This window comes from Camelus ferus, chromosome 10, assembly GCF_009834535.1.
Source record: "Camelus ferus isolate YT-003-E chromosome 10, BCGSAC_Cfer_1.0, whole genome shotgun sequence".
Taxonomy (NCBI): domain Eukaryota; kingdom Metazoa; phylum Chordata; class Mammalia; order Artiodactyla; family Camelidae; genus Camelus; species Camelus ferus.
The window spans coordinates 54,626,341-54,640,600 of record NC_045705.1 but is presented as its reverse complement, the minus strand read 5'-3'; the positions used below and the strand labels follow the sequence as shown (position 1 = coordinate 54,640,600).

Sequence of the window (14,260 nt, the reverse complement as noted above, 5' to 3'; positions counted from 1 at the left end):
TACATCAAATTAAAAATAAATTAATAAGTACATACATCATACAGAGTATACAGGATTACCAAGGAAACCATTTATTTAAATACACTTCCCAAAATAGTTTTAAAAAACAGATATGTGCTATAATAATACATGTGCTTCTTAAAGACATTAAAATTTTTAATGTCTCAAGTCTAATAACCACCTTAATTTCAAAATGATGAGCTTAAATTATATTTTGAGATCTCTTCAACAACTACAATGTTATTTTAAAATACCTCTGATTTCTGTTGGTGATGAAGTCATAGATGCTACTAGAGATGGTTTGGGTACTTACCTTCAAAGAAGAAAGAAATTTTGAATTTCAGTTACAGTAGACAGAAAGAAGTAGCATTTACATCTATATTGAAAAACCCCCTGAATTTCAAGTTAAGAATTCCTGGGCTAAAGGAATTCCCAGGAGTTTTCTCAAAAAGGCATACTTACACTCTATGCGTCTGATAATGGAGTCTTAGGCATCTGGATGGGTCTGTGAGTCAAAATGGTGAAAGATTTCAGTTCATCATTGAAATAATAAGTGAATAGTTATAATAAGCATTAATTAACGTGAACAATCACATCCCTGCTTATGATTATTTACGGCTTCTTTATCTGACCACAGATCACCTTTCCAGCCGTTTTCCCTGCCACACACCAAGGACAAAATGCATTTTTATATTTCACTGCTTTTTGCTCAGCATACCCTCTCTATTCTGAAGTAAGCCCACTACATAGAGCTCTCACCGACCCTGGGAGCGCAGCATTAGAAGGCTACAGCCTGACCTTTCCTGATCTGTTTTTAAAAGCGTTTTATTTTCCCATGTAAGTGTAGAGGAGAAAATGCTACCCCAGGTGACCGTGAATCTGCCCCCAGTGTCAGGAAGCTTCTGTAAGAAAGCCATGTTTATTGTCAGTCTTTCTCTTCTGTTGTAGGAGAAGGATACTGAGGAAATCCGTAGGAACCAAGAGAAAATACTAAATTTCTATTCTGAGTCTGAGACCTTTTGTGCTTGAAATCACCCATCCTCTACTCCCCATACCCATGTACTGTCTTCCAAGACCAGCTCAACAGAGGCGTGAGGATCGCCTCCCCCACCCAAGGGATCAACACTGGCCCATGGAAGTTCTACTTATGTCTCCATCAGGGGGAACCACAATTCTTCTTCACAAAGAATTTGATGTCAGAATTGTAGTTTGTTAAGGTAGATCCACAGTGGGGAAAAAAAACCCTTGGCTAGACCTATGACAGAAGATTTAGTAATAAGAATCAGATTGGACAAAATTAGTTGACTTTTAAAAATCAAAAATATGCAGAGATTGAAACCATATCACTCCCAGTATATGCCAGGTTATCCCCTTTGTTCAAAGCATGACTTCTCTTTTCCTCCCTCTAATGATCTTACCAGCATTTTCTCATCTGGTGGAGAAAAAAGATCACATTAGCATGGTAAAGCCAGTAAGACACCTCAGTGCTGAGGGGGAAACTGCTGCTGGTGTGCTGGCTGCAGAATGAGGAGAGGGATGCTGAGGTATCTTGTCCTCAAGTCAGATTGCTCAGTGAAGTCTCCAAAGTCAAGACCAAGGACAAGGCAGGAAGGGGCACCCCCGCAACTCCTGTGTCCTCCCGCTCCATCCAAAGGTCTTATGGACTTTGGGCTATATCGTGCAACAACAGGTCCGTTTAAACGAGGTAAATGCAGGGATACCGGGAGCAGTCTCTAGAGCGCTGAAGGGCTCAGGAGAATTCTGAATCATTAGGGGGGAGCCCGAGTGGCATTTCCCCTCAGAAGGTTCCCACATGGTAATGAGGAAGACAGAAAATAACATGTAATAAGCACTCACAGCGCCATTTATGAGCCCCATCACCAGATTTCACATGTCTTCTCTTTGGAGATGTGCTATATTTTTGCAATTAAGTATTTGTTTTCCAGAGGAGAAGGTACTAAGTTGCAACCTAGGTCTATAACATACATACTCTATGTATGATTTTGAGGAATTTTATAATTTATAGAATGCAAATATTGTGTGCCTCAAATAATAATTAGATCCTGTAATTGTTAACATTTGACCACATTTTCTTTATTATTTGTCTTTACTTACAGAGATATTGTTATTTTAATAACTTAATGGTGAGCTGCAGACATGCTGCCCAGAATGTATAAGGAACTCCCACAAATCTCTAATTAATTAATTAGAAAAGCCAGAAAATTCCAGTTTTTAAAATGGGCAAAAGACTTGAACATGCCCTTACAATATGGAAAATACAAATAGATAATAAGAGCATGAAAAGTTGTACAGCATAATTAGCCACCAGAGTATGTAAATTTAAACCACAGTGAATACTACTAACCTTAATAAAAATGGATAAAATTATTTTGGATGTGGGGTAGTTGACATGGGAGCAAAATTTTATAAAAAATTTATAGAATGAATTTTAAAAGTCCATTTGGAAGTGTCTGAAACTTACCTAAACATATGCCTTCCCTCCTACAACTCAGTAGTTGTTTTCTGAATATATGCCATAGAGATGAGCGTTTAGATCCAGCACAATATATGTACAAGGATGTTACAACAGCTTTATTCATAATAACCAAAGGTGGAAGCAGTATACATTTCTATGGGCAACAGAGAGGATAAATTGTGGTATGATCAAGCAATGGTATACTATTAAATAATTTTAAAAGAATGAGCTATTGCCACATAAAAACACATAGACAAAACTCATAGAACAATGTTTCGTGAAAGAAGCCAGATACCCAAAGAGGTATACAATGTGTGATTTCATTAATTTGAAGCACAAGAACAGGCAAAACTAATTTATTTAAAATTCCAAGTCATGGTTACCTTTTAGGGAGTGTTAACTTGCAACTGAGTAGATGCCTTTTGATGTGCTGTGAATGTTCCACATTCTGATCTATATAATGGCTACATAAGTGTACACATATGTAAAAACTTCTTGTTCATTGTGGTACATCTTGGTTTTAATGTGGTTCATTGTGGTTTTAATATCTAAAGATTGGAAATAACCCCAATGTCCGTTAATATGAATACGGTGAAATAAATCATGGTACGTTTATACCACAGAAAATAATCCGTTTATTTTTAATGCGTTACATTTATATGTTCTGTGAAACCTCAGGTAAATGACAAATATGCCAAACCACAAAGCCAGTAACACTATAGAATTCAAATTAATAGCATTTCCTTAATGTGATAGACGATGTTTTACTGAACCTAAACTTGAAATATGATTGGAGGGCTAACAGCTTCAGGGCATTTCCTTGAATCTTTTTTTTTTTTTTTGTATCTGTCTGTTTGACTATCTAACTGTCTACCTATCTACCTATCTATCTATAGATATAATTGAAGTATAGTCAGTTTACAGTGTTGTGTCAATTTCTGGTGCACAGCAGTCATACGTGAAATACATACATTCGTTTTCTTGAGCTGTACCTAAGATTGGTGCATATTACTGTGTGTAACAAGCCCTTCAACCAAACTGCATTACTCAGTAAGAAAGTTGGTATCTGCAAAATCCAATAACTGCTCATTTTCATTTCTATTTAATTATATATAAGTGAAAACAAAAGTTTCAATGATTTGTGACCCTCTGAGAATATACCTGCTGATGTCATCTGAGTGACTTTGGTATAAGGTTTGAAAGAGAGGTGAGTATGATTTGGAGGCTTTAGTCTATGATTTCATTTTTTGAGGGGGTAATTAGGGTTTGTTTGTTCAGTGGAGGTGCTGAGGATCAAACCCAGGAACTTGTGTATGCTAGGTACGCACTCTACCACTAAGCTATACCCTCCCCCTCAGTCTGTGATCTCAAATAAAACACAAAGTGCCCGAGGGTGTCTCAGAGGATGGAAAGGTACCAAAGTTGAGGGCTTTCAGAGCTCTAGGGAATGCCCTGTTTACATCACTCTCAGAGCCTCTCTTTTAAATATTCCCTGGAAGGAAAGTCCTGTTTAGATCTGGGCCCTAGGAGAACTGGAGTTTGCACCTCAATTCAGCTATGGCAGAAAGGCTTGAGATGGAGTCAAACTCTTAGGATGACTCTAGTGCAGGTCTGGGGAGGCACTGCTCAGAAGCCACAACTGGTGACGTCCTTCAGGAGTGGATCTGCAGGCTACAGAAATCCAGCCCTTGCTCCTCGATTCCTTCACCAGTGACTCCTCAGTCCTTTTTCAGCTTTATGTCTGCCCTCAGGTGAGAGTGGGAAATCTCCGTCTGTAGGATTCTGCAAAACTGGTTGGGGATTGGGAGGTGAGCACAGTGTTGGGAAAGATGAGCTTTGTCATTCACTCTCTTACCCATCAATTTTGTCTTTGTTAGATTCCCAGAGACAACGATCCCATTCCCACTCTTCTCCAAATCCCAGCTCCCAAATCCTCTTCCAGACTTTTTCCCTTAGGGATGAGGCTGTTTCCAGAGAGGTCACATGACTTTCCTCTAGCTGTTGAAAAGCAACTCTGCCTGGGTCTCCCCACCCTCTGCTGTCAGCCGGTCAGTCTTCACTGTGTCCCCAGCTTGAATCTGTTCCACCATCTCCCAGTGAACAGGCAGGGAGCTAGAACAATACTAGAAATCTTGCTTTGAGGAACCTCATCTGGAGCTTCTTGCTGGTGATTATACTTTGGGTCTAGGAGATGTGAAGCCACCCGGACTGTGTGGTACACTGTTCGAGAATGCTGACACTGCCCCTCCAATCTCCTTGGTGGGTTGGAGCAGATGGAGGAGAGAGGGTCCAGTTACAGTTAGTGCTGTCTTTCTAGTCCAGAGGAGGATACTAGCCCCACTGCTGGTGTCATCACAGGAATACCCCATTCTCTGACATCCTTCCCATATAAGTCAGATGTGGAGGCGTCCCCTATGACCCAGCCTTGGTCAGTACCCAGCAGGCTCAGTACCTCCTCTGTGACTCCTTCTTTATGGTAAAAATGTGGAGGCCATGAGAGTTATATACTTAAGTACATGAAATAGTCACGTGAGTATATCTGCAACGTGTGTGTGTCTGTGTGAGATACAGCTTGTAAAGCTGAGTAGGTATATGCAGCCTGTGTAGTGTGTGAATGACCAGGAATAATTCCCATGTATACAGTTGGGTGCATGTGAGACAAAGTCATTAAGAGAAGATATCTGCAAAGGCCCTATTGCTTACAATGTTCTTAGGGCCTCAGAGGGATAAAAGATTCATTGTCTGCCCTTTTAGTTTGGGGAAAAAACCAGGTCCTGTAGCCACTTCCTTCTCTGCTTTTCTCCACATCTCTGGAGCCCAGTCCGTTATGCTCAGTTTCTCCTCCCCACTTTCTTCTAGCTTTTATTCTCATTATTTTGTTTTTCCCACCCATTTTTTCTTCCTCATTTTCTCTCTGTATTAAAGGGACATTGTTGCTGAATTAATTAGTAAGGTTGACAAAGTTATATGAAATCTTTAGAGTGGAAAGAATGCTTATCCCTGGCCTTCCTCTGAGTATAAATGATACTATATTTCATCTCATTTGGCTCCTTTTTCACTCACTTACCATTCTCCTTTCCTGTGTAGAGATTAAACCACATTCTTCCCCAGGCCACATTTAAACACACATGTTCATTAAACGTGCAAGTCCTACCTTTGACAGACAGAGCAATAACCGTTCTTTATATGGACTGTATAGTTTCTACCTGGATTCTTAGTTTTGTTGTTTATCAGTTCTTAGTTTATCAGTGTGGTAAGCGTATTATTTAAAGGAATCATTGAGAGAGACACTCACACGCATATACACACAGAAACACCTCACATGTTATTTTGCAACCCCCTTTTAAAACTCAGCAGTGTGTCAGACATCTTTCTGTAGGAAATATAGATCTACTCACGTTTTAATGGCCCAGGGTTATGGCATCATCCTCATCATCACCATCACCATAGCAGGCATTTCTTTAATGTAGTTGCCAGACGTTGAGCAAACTGTTTTCCATTAAGTTCTTAATTCAGTCTTTCCATTCGTACAATGAAGTTGTGGTGTTAGATCCATTTTACATTAAGAGACTGAGGCATGCAGGAGCTGAATAATTTGTCCAGGGTCACAGAGCTAAGAAATGGGGGAAGATGGATCCAATCCATGTCTGTGTGACTCAGACATCATCACTCTTACCCAGTTCTCTCTGCTCTATAACTTACGTTATGCAGGAAATCTATAATTTATTTCACATATCATCTATTGTTAGACTTTAACGGTTTTTTTTTTTTTTGGAAAAAAACTCTCTATGTGAAACAAAGCTTTTTGCATATCTGTAATTAATTCCAAAATATAAAGTCCTGAAAGTAGCATTATTCAAGAAAAAAAGATAAGCTCATTTTGGAATTTTGTAATATTTTCAGACTACTTTCCAAAGAGATTTTGTAAATGCACATGCCTACATATTTCATATCTGCTTGCCCCACTCTCCAATATACAGCAGGTGATTTCAATTGATTTTCACTTTAGCTAATCTCCTTATAGAGGACTATGTTTTGAGCTGGCTGTTGTCCAATGTCTGAAAATGACTGTTGTCTATTTTGTTTTATATTTGCCTCTGGCAAGATGGCTAGTCTTGTTCCACTTACTTTATCAAGGCTGAAAGTAGAAGCAATCAAGTGACTTTAGTTTAGAGCATCCTCCAGGAAATACCCTTGAGATTTTCCTATTTTTATATTTTTCCTATACTGGAAATATATGGCCTTTAAAACAACAACTTTAAAGCACCAAAAACATTAGAAAAGAAGAAAAATAAGCTTCTGTAATTCCAGTACCCAGAATAAACCACTCTCAACATTTTAGGAATTTTTTTGTTCAGGATTTTCTGTACATTTTGAAAATATATATTACCATTGGTCCCTAAGGCAGTAGTGAAACCACTTTTGGTGAGCACCAATGGAAGATTATTGTCATTATTATTATTACTGCTATTAATAATCATTATTTGTAGGGTACAGAGGAAACAGTAGTGCTCAGATAACACCTAGACAGCAAGAGAAGGGAAAAAAGAAAATGACAGGTGTTACTTCGAAGCTGACAGTGCTGAGAACAGGTTAAGTTATTCCCTGTGGAATTTCAGAAATAATTATGGCAGAGGAGATGGTTCTGTGAATAACTACAGGACTATGCTGTACAGCACATCTCTGGGACTTACTCATCTTGTGCAACTGAAACCTAGCGCCTTTGACTAATAGCCCCTCATTTCCTCCTCCCGACAGCCCCTGGCAACCACCACGCCACTCTCTGCTTCTATGAGTGTGACTGTTTTAGATTCCTCACAGAAGTGATACCATGTAGTACTTATGCTTCTGTATCTGGCTTATTTCACTTAGTATAATATCCTCCAACTTCACCCATGTTGCGATAAATAGCATTAAGGGTGAATAATGTTTCACTGTATGTGTATTCAACGTGTTCTTTATTCACTTTTTATTGAAGTATAGTTGATTTACAACATTATATTAGTTTCAGGTGTACAACATAGTGATTCAGTATTTTTATAGATTATAGTCTATTTAAATTTACTATAAAACATTGGCTATATTTCATGTGCTGTACAATATATCCTTGTTGCTTATTTATTTTATACAAAAGTAGTTGATACCTCTTAATCTTCTACCCCTGTCTTGCCCCTTCCCTCTCTCCCCTTTGGTAACCACTAGTTTGTTCTCTATATCTGTGAGTCTGTTTCTGTTTTATTATATCCATTAATTTATTTTATTTTTAGATTCCACAAATAGGTGATATCATACAGTGTTTGCCTTTCTCTGTCGGACTTATTTCACTAAGCATAATACAATCTAGGTCCATGTATGTTGTTGTAAATGGCAGAATGTTGTTCTTTTTTATGGCCAAGTAATATTCCTTTGTGTATATATCACATCTTCTGTCAGACCAATCCCGGGAAGAGGAGAAGAAATAGAAAGCACAGGAACCCTACCCAGTAGTAAACATGGACCAATCAACATCCTAGAATGTTACAAATCAGATTTTACTCCTTATGAGGAAGAAAACACTAGTGAAAAAGGAAAATTTTCCCTTCCCCATACTATTGAAAACTGGATCAAAGCATATGAATATTTGAGTCATTTAATGTATTTGACAAAATTGTTTTCCAGAAATATTGTACTAACTTTTCTATTCACTTGCCTTGTACAAAAAATGTCTTATTCTCTACACTGTCTTTATATATTATACAGCTAATGAATTCTACCATTTATTAATTGTGTGATTTAACTTCTCTGTGCCTCAGTTTTCTCATGTGCAAAATAAGTTAACTAGTGTCTACCTTGTAATGTTATCAGGACAATATAATCATATAAAACTCTTAAAGTAATGCCTGACATGTGTTAAACCCAAGAAAAGTTTGTTGTTTTTTAAGAGGTCAAATTAAATTTGATGCCTGAAAACTGTTTCACATTTTTCAAGCATCTGTTATAGTTAAATATGTAGTATTTTGAACAGTTAGTGGTGCAGTTTCATGCAAGGTGATAGTCCTAACAGTATACATGGTCACTTCCTAACAACAATGTGTATAGCCACTTAGTCCAATCCACATGAACTCTAAAGTCCTCATATCAGAACTTGCCAAGAAGGCTTTAACGTCATATTCTGTCTGTAAATAAGTGGCACTATGAGAGAAGATTTGGAAAAAAATTAAGTGGAGTTAAACTACAACCAACTAATAAGAATAAATATATTCTATTTAGTATCCATTGGAACAAGTTGTGTTGCAAAAAGCTAGAAATATCCAACTGGGCTTTAAAATCAAGCTTTAAATGAACCTCTTCTACAGGGCTTGCTGTCATAAACCCAAAGTTTGTTCCTTTTGTTTGTGCCAGAAGGTTAACGAGCATAAATGTCAATGGGAGAAGAAAACCACACCTTTGTAGGCTGAGTTTATCTTCCTCGGCCTTTCACAGGACTTGCAGACCCAGATCCTGCTGTTCATTCTTTTCCTCATCATTTATCTGTTGACGGTGCTTGGAAACCTGTTCATCATCATTCTCATCTTCATGGATTCTCGACTTCACACCCCCATGTACTTTTTTCTTAGAAACCTATCTTTCACAGATCTCTGTTTCTCTACTAGCATTGTCCCGCAAGTGTTGGTCCACTTCCTGGTAAAGAGGAAAACTATCTCTTTTTTGGGGTGTATGACACAGATAATTGTCTTTCTTCTGGTTGGGTGTACTGAGTGTGCCCTGCTGGCAGTGATGTCCTATGACCGGTATGTGGCCATCTGCAAGCCCCTGCACTACTACACCATCATGACCCAACAGGTATGTCTTCAGTTGGCCCTAGGGTCCTGGGCCAGTGGCGCACTAGTGTCTCTGGTAGATACCACCGTTACTTTCCAACTTCCCTATCAAGGACAGAACATTATCAATCACTACTTTTGTGAACTCCCTGCCCTCCTGAAGCTGGCTTCTGCAGATACTCACAGGACAGAAATGGCCATCTTTGCAATGGGTGTGGTCATCCTCTTAGCTCCTGTCTCCCTGATTCTTGTCTCCTACTGGAATATCATCTCTACTGTGATCCGGATGCAGTCTGGGGAGGGGAGGCTCAAGGCTTTCTCTACCTGTGGCTCCCATTTCACTGTTGTTGTCCTCTTTTATGGGTCAGGAATATTCACCTACATGCGGCCAAACTCCAAGACCACAAAAGTGCAGGATAAGGTGATATCTGTGTTCTATACAGTAGTGACTCCAATGTTGAACCCCATAATTTATAGCCTGAGAAACAAGGATGTCAAAGGAGCTCTCAGGAGGCTAACTGGAAGAAAGTCCTTTTCTCTGGGGTGGTGACCTTGGGTCTGACTTTTAGAGCAATGGTGACATCCTTCAAAGAGAAACAGGATTTCAGTAGGTGGTTATGAATTAGGTCATTTCAGGAAGAAGCATAAAAGTAAGGGACATGTTCCAGAAACTGTGACTACACATACTAAACATAGAGGAGAAGTAAAAGGATGAAACATGTGGTTATTTCTAGATTATGAAAAGCATTAAGTACTATTTTGAAGGAGTTTTTGGTTAATTCAGCTAAAGTGGACATGTTTTAAGCACAATCACTCTTGAATCTAAGTGGCTTAAAGTAGATTATCCTGAGATAACATCTAATGTGAATTGCAGGCATGATTCTAACATCACAGACATTTCAAGTTTGGATGTCCCAGTCCTACAAACCCAGGAATAGCCTCTGATTAAAGCAATCAACATAGTTGGCAGAGTCTTTAATACTAGGATCGTTCACGGTCCAGAGCATTTCAGCTTGTAAAAAGGTACCAGAGGCAACACTACTTCCTAGCTCATGATGTTCTCTCCTGAAAGCTCCAGAAAATGAGTTTTTTTTATATCTTCAAAGTCCATATAAGCACAGACTATCAGAGTAAAAAGGGAATTCAACAGTCATCTAATCCAAACATACGTCTGAGGCTTAAACCCCTTCACAATATTTCTATTGAGTAATTGTCCAGCATTTGCCTAAACAAGAACAGTATAGCTAGCTCCCTATGCTCTAGGGCCATTTCCTTTTGTATATAGATTTTTTTTTTCACTATTAGAAAGATCTTCCTTATGATAAATCAAAATCAATTTTCCTATGTCTTCAACCCACCTTTCCCACAACCCAATTCTCACAGCTAACCACCTGCTTGTTCCTTTAAAATTCCTTTATCTAACATGCTTTGGTGTCCAATAGTCATTCTCGTCATCCTCCTCCGAATGAGTCCAGTTCACCCAATGACTATCTCTTCTGGAAGCACAATAGAAATTAGAATTTTAGAAAGTGGAGTTTACCAATCCTAGGCTGACCCCTCCTTAGGCTTAGATGCCTCTAACCACATCTCAGTGTGGCTCAACTTCTCTAGAATGGTCAATTCTGCAGTCCATTGCAGGTTCCTACAAACTCTTAGTTCAAATAAACTGACTGACAGCCACTTGGCTTTTTTACCCAAACTTTAACCAATCACACATTTACAAGGGATTCTATGGTAACCATTCTATAGTTACCATGAAGACAGGCCCAGGAACAGCAGATCTCAAATTGACTTTACAGTAGAAAACCTCCCCGGTGAAGAGACACCTAGTAGCTAAACCTCCTATTTCTTTCCTGTGTGCGTTTGTGCATCAATGCAATCATTTAAAAACCATTGTTTAAGCTCTTACTTCGTTTTACCTTATCCAGCTCTGGGTGGATCCAACGCACCCACAGCAATGACTGACACATCATGTATTTTTACACATGTTTTGCATGTTTCTGTCCTTTTAAAATTACTGCAAGTGCACTACAATAGACAAACTGTAATTCTGGGATGTGAAAATCAGAGAAAAATCCTCATTCAAACAACAGGTGCTAGTTGAAGTGATATAGACAAGGAAAAAAATTTATAGTTGAAATCGGTGACTTGGCTGCCAGTGATGATCTAGGTGAGAGCTACTTCAGTAACAGCAGAAAAAATAAGAAAATGTAAGCAGAAAGTACAGAAACTAATTTGGAGAAGTTTCACCATCAGGAAGAAGGGAGAAATAGAGTACAGCTGGGAAAGTGGGACTGCGGTCTTTAAATTTTTTTTTAATTTTATTTTAGATTTCTAGGTCTCTCCCCCCTTTTCCTAAAGACTTTAACCCCTGGTTCACTGCCACATTCCCCAACACACTGCTTCTGTTATGAATAATGGCTATTTTTAATTTCACATAGAATGAAATATTCAAATATTTTGCATTCTCAGAATTTCTTGATCTTCATTCTGTAATAGGGAAGAACAAATCTGACTCCATATTAGGTATGTTCCTTTAGCTCTAACCCTGTGCTGTTTCCTGTGCTGAGTCATGCTGTTCTGCACCTTTTGTAAAAGAATATTGCCTACAGCCTAAAATATACAGGAAAGCCCATTCTCAAGGCTCTGATCTTTAAGGCTATAAAACTTTTCCATTCATATAGACATAAAAAGTTGCAGAACAGAGGATAACATTTGTCTTGTTGGAGATTTACAGGAACATCATGACCTGACCTACTTGGACAGCTGCAAGAACAAAGGATTCTGACACCAAGAAGTTTGCAACAACAAAACATACCCCCTCCCCTTTTTAGTATAAAAGGATCCTAAATTCTGACTTCGGTAAGATGATTCTTAGGACATTAGTCTGCCATCTTCTAGGTCTGCCAGCTTTCTGAATAAAGTCATTCTTCCTTGCCCCAACACCTCGTCTCCCAATTTATTGCCCTGTTGCGCAGTGAGCAGAATGAATTTGGAGTCAGTAACACTTCCTCCAATGACCTTAACCATTCATTCCCATGGTTGTATCTTAAATATCGCCTTTACCAATAGTTGCCATCCTCATCTTCCAAATTCTGAACCCACAAAATTATAAGCAAAATAAAACGATTGCTGTTTTAAGGCACTAAGTTTTGAGATGGTTTGTTATGCAGCAATGGGTAAGTGAAAAGCTGAGAGAATCATGTTCCATCTCATTCAAATAGATGCCTATGGGGTGTTTTCACGTTACCAATAAAAACTACTACCTCTCCTGCTATGGAGGTAGAGGGGAAATAAAGGGCCAAGAAGCTTCTAAAGAAAAAATTTAGTACATAAATTAATAATAAGGTATCAGTCCTATTAAATGTGTCAGTAATAATGTAAGATGTCAATAGTAAGGAAAAGTCAGGGGGGGGCGTTTATGGGAACTTGTTGAACTGTATCTTCTCAGTTTTTCTGTAACTCTAAAACTGACCTAAATAGTCTATTTTAAAAAAAAATAAAAGGAAAGAAACTGTTTGGTGTCCTTGCTTTTTCATATCACTAGATCTTAATGCAAAGTCTACACTGGCTGTGTTTAATTGATCAAGGCCAAGTTACAGGCTGTGCCCTAGCTGCAGTGAAGACAAAAAAAGTGAATACAGGTGTATTCAGTTTCTATGAAGGGAGACATTCTAACTCCCCACCAGACTCACAGAAGACTATAATTATAGAAAGAGTATTGAAATGATCAGAAGTCAAAAATTGACAAATGTTTATAATACATGGCCCATGAAGCCAAATCACCCCTACTCCTATCTGGACTATCTACAAATCCCAAACTGACCATTCAATTCACAATCTGCACAACACAGTATTCTGAGGATGTGTAGAGCACAGAATGTTGGCTGAAGAAATACAGTAGCTTAGCATATGGAATGCTTCTGTTAGTCCTTATGACAGTCTTCATTTGATTGTATTTACTAATATATTTTCAATTGCTAGTGCAGTATTTGCCACAAATTAAATTCTTAACAAAAATTTGCTGAATGAATATATAAGTGGTCAGGGGAAGTGTTGGCCTAAATTCAGATCAAGTTTCTCTATATTTTTTCTTAAATATGGAGATGAGGTTTTCATGATGACAGAAGGGAGTGGAGTTCTTAGCAAATAATTCTTTGCATCTTAAGGAACTAGTTCAGAAGACAGGTTCTCATTTAGATGATCTATATTTCATGATCATAGAAAGAAATATGTAACAAACAATTCGAAGCAGCTTAAGGATCTAGGGCCTTCCTTACACTAGATGGCTTTATAATGAAAGTCATATATTGAGAGAAACCTTATAAAGTTATAACATTAAAAAAATAGCTGGATCTTTACTTGAGGTGACTGCAAACTGAAAATGACCCTTGTTCAGTTAAAGAGCACCGTCCATGCGGATCTTTGAAGACACATGGTCAGAAACCTCCTATCTATAAGAGGTATGACAGGAAGGCTGGTCATTCTAACCCTTACTTGTCACCTTTTCCATTTTTCTGCACTCTTTTTTTTAAAATCCAAGTATAGTCATTTACAATGTTGCATGTTTCTGGTGTACGCCATAGTGATTCAGTAATACATATATATTCATATAATCTTTTTCATTATAGGTTATTACAAGATAGTGAATGTAGTTCCCTGTGCTATACATTAGGACCTTGCTGTTTATTTATTTTATAAACAGTTGTTCGTATCTGCTAATCCCAGATTCCTAATTTATTCCTCCCCACTTCACCTTTGGTTTGTTTTTTATATCTGTGAGTCTTCTGTTTTGTAAATAAATTCATGTATATCATTTTTCTTTATATTCCACATGCACTCTTTTTTTTGAGTTATAGTCGGTTTACAATGCTGTGTCAATTTCTGGTGTACAGCACAATTTTTCAGTCACATATGAATATACATATATTCATACATGCACTCTCAATTGAAGTCTATGATTGAGCCTGTTTACTGGCAATAC

The 14,260-nt window shown here is 38.1% G+C and overlaps 1 protein-coding gene and 1 long non-coding RNA gene across 2 annotated transcripts; one reads left to right on the top strand and one right to left on the bottom strand.

Annotated features, from left to right (window-relative positions):
- Window position 1: 1 nt before the first annotated feature.
- LOC116666456 lies at window positions 2-13,624 on the bottom strand. Its single transcript, XR_004323325.1, has 3 exons — window positions 13,614-13,624; window positions 6,209-6,215; window positions 2-84 (listed from the first exon to the last, which is right to left on the bottom strand). It is a non-coding gene; the product is annotated as an uncharacterized LOC116666456 (long non-coding RNA).
- On the top strand, window positions 8,726-9,972 carry LOC102523818 (olfactory receptor 2D3). Its single transcript, XM_006194832.2, is given in 2 exon segments — window positions 8,726-8,910; window positions 8,912-9,972. Coding segments are annotated over 2 exon segments (951 nt in total). The 5' UTR covers window positions 8,726-8,874; the 3' UTR covers window positions 9,827-9,972.
- Window positions 13,625-14,260: the final 636 nt, after the last annotated feature.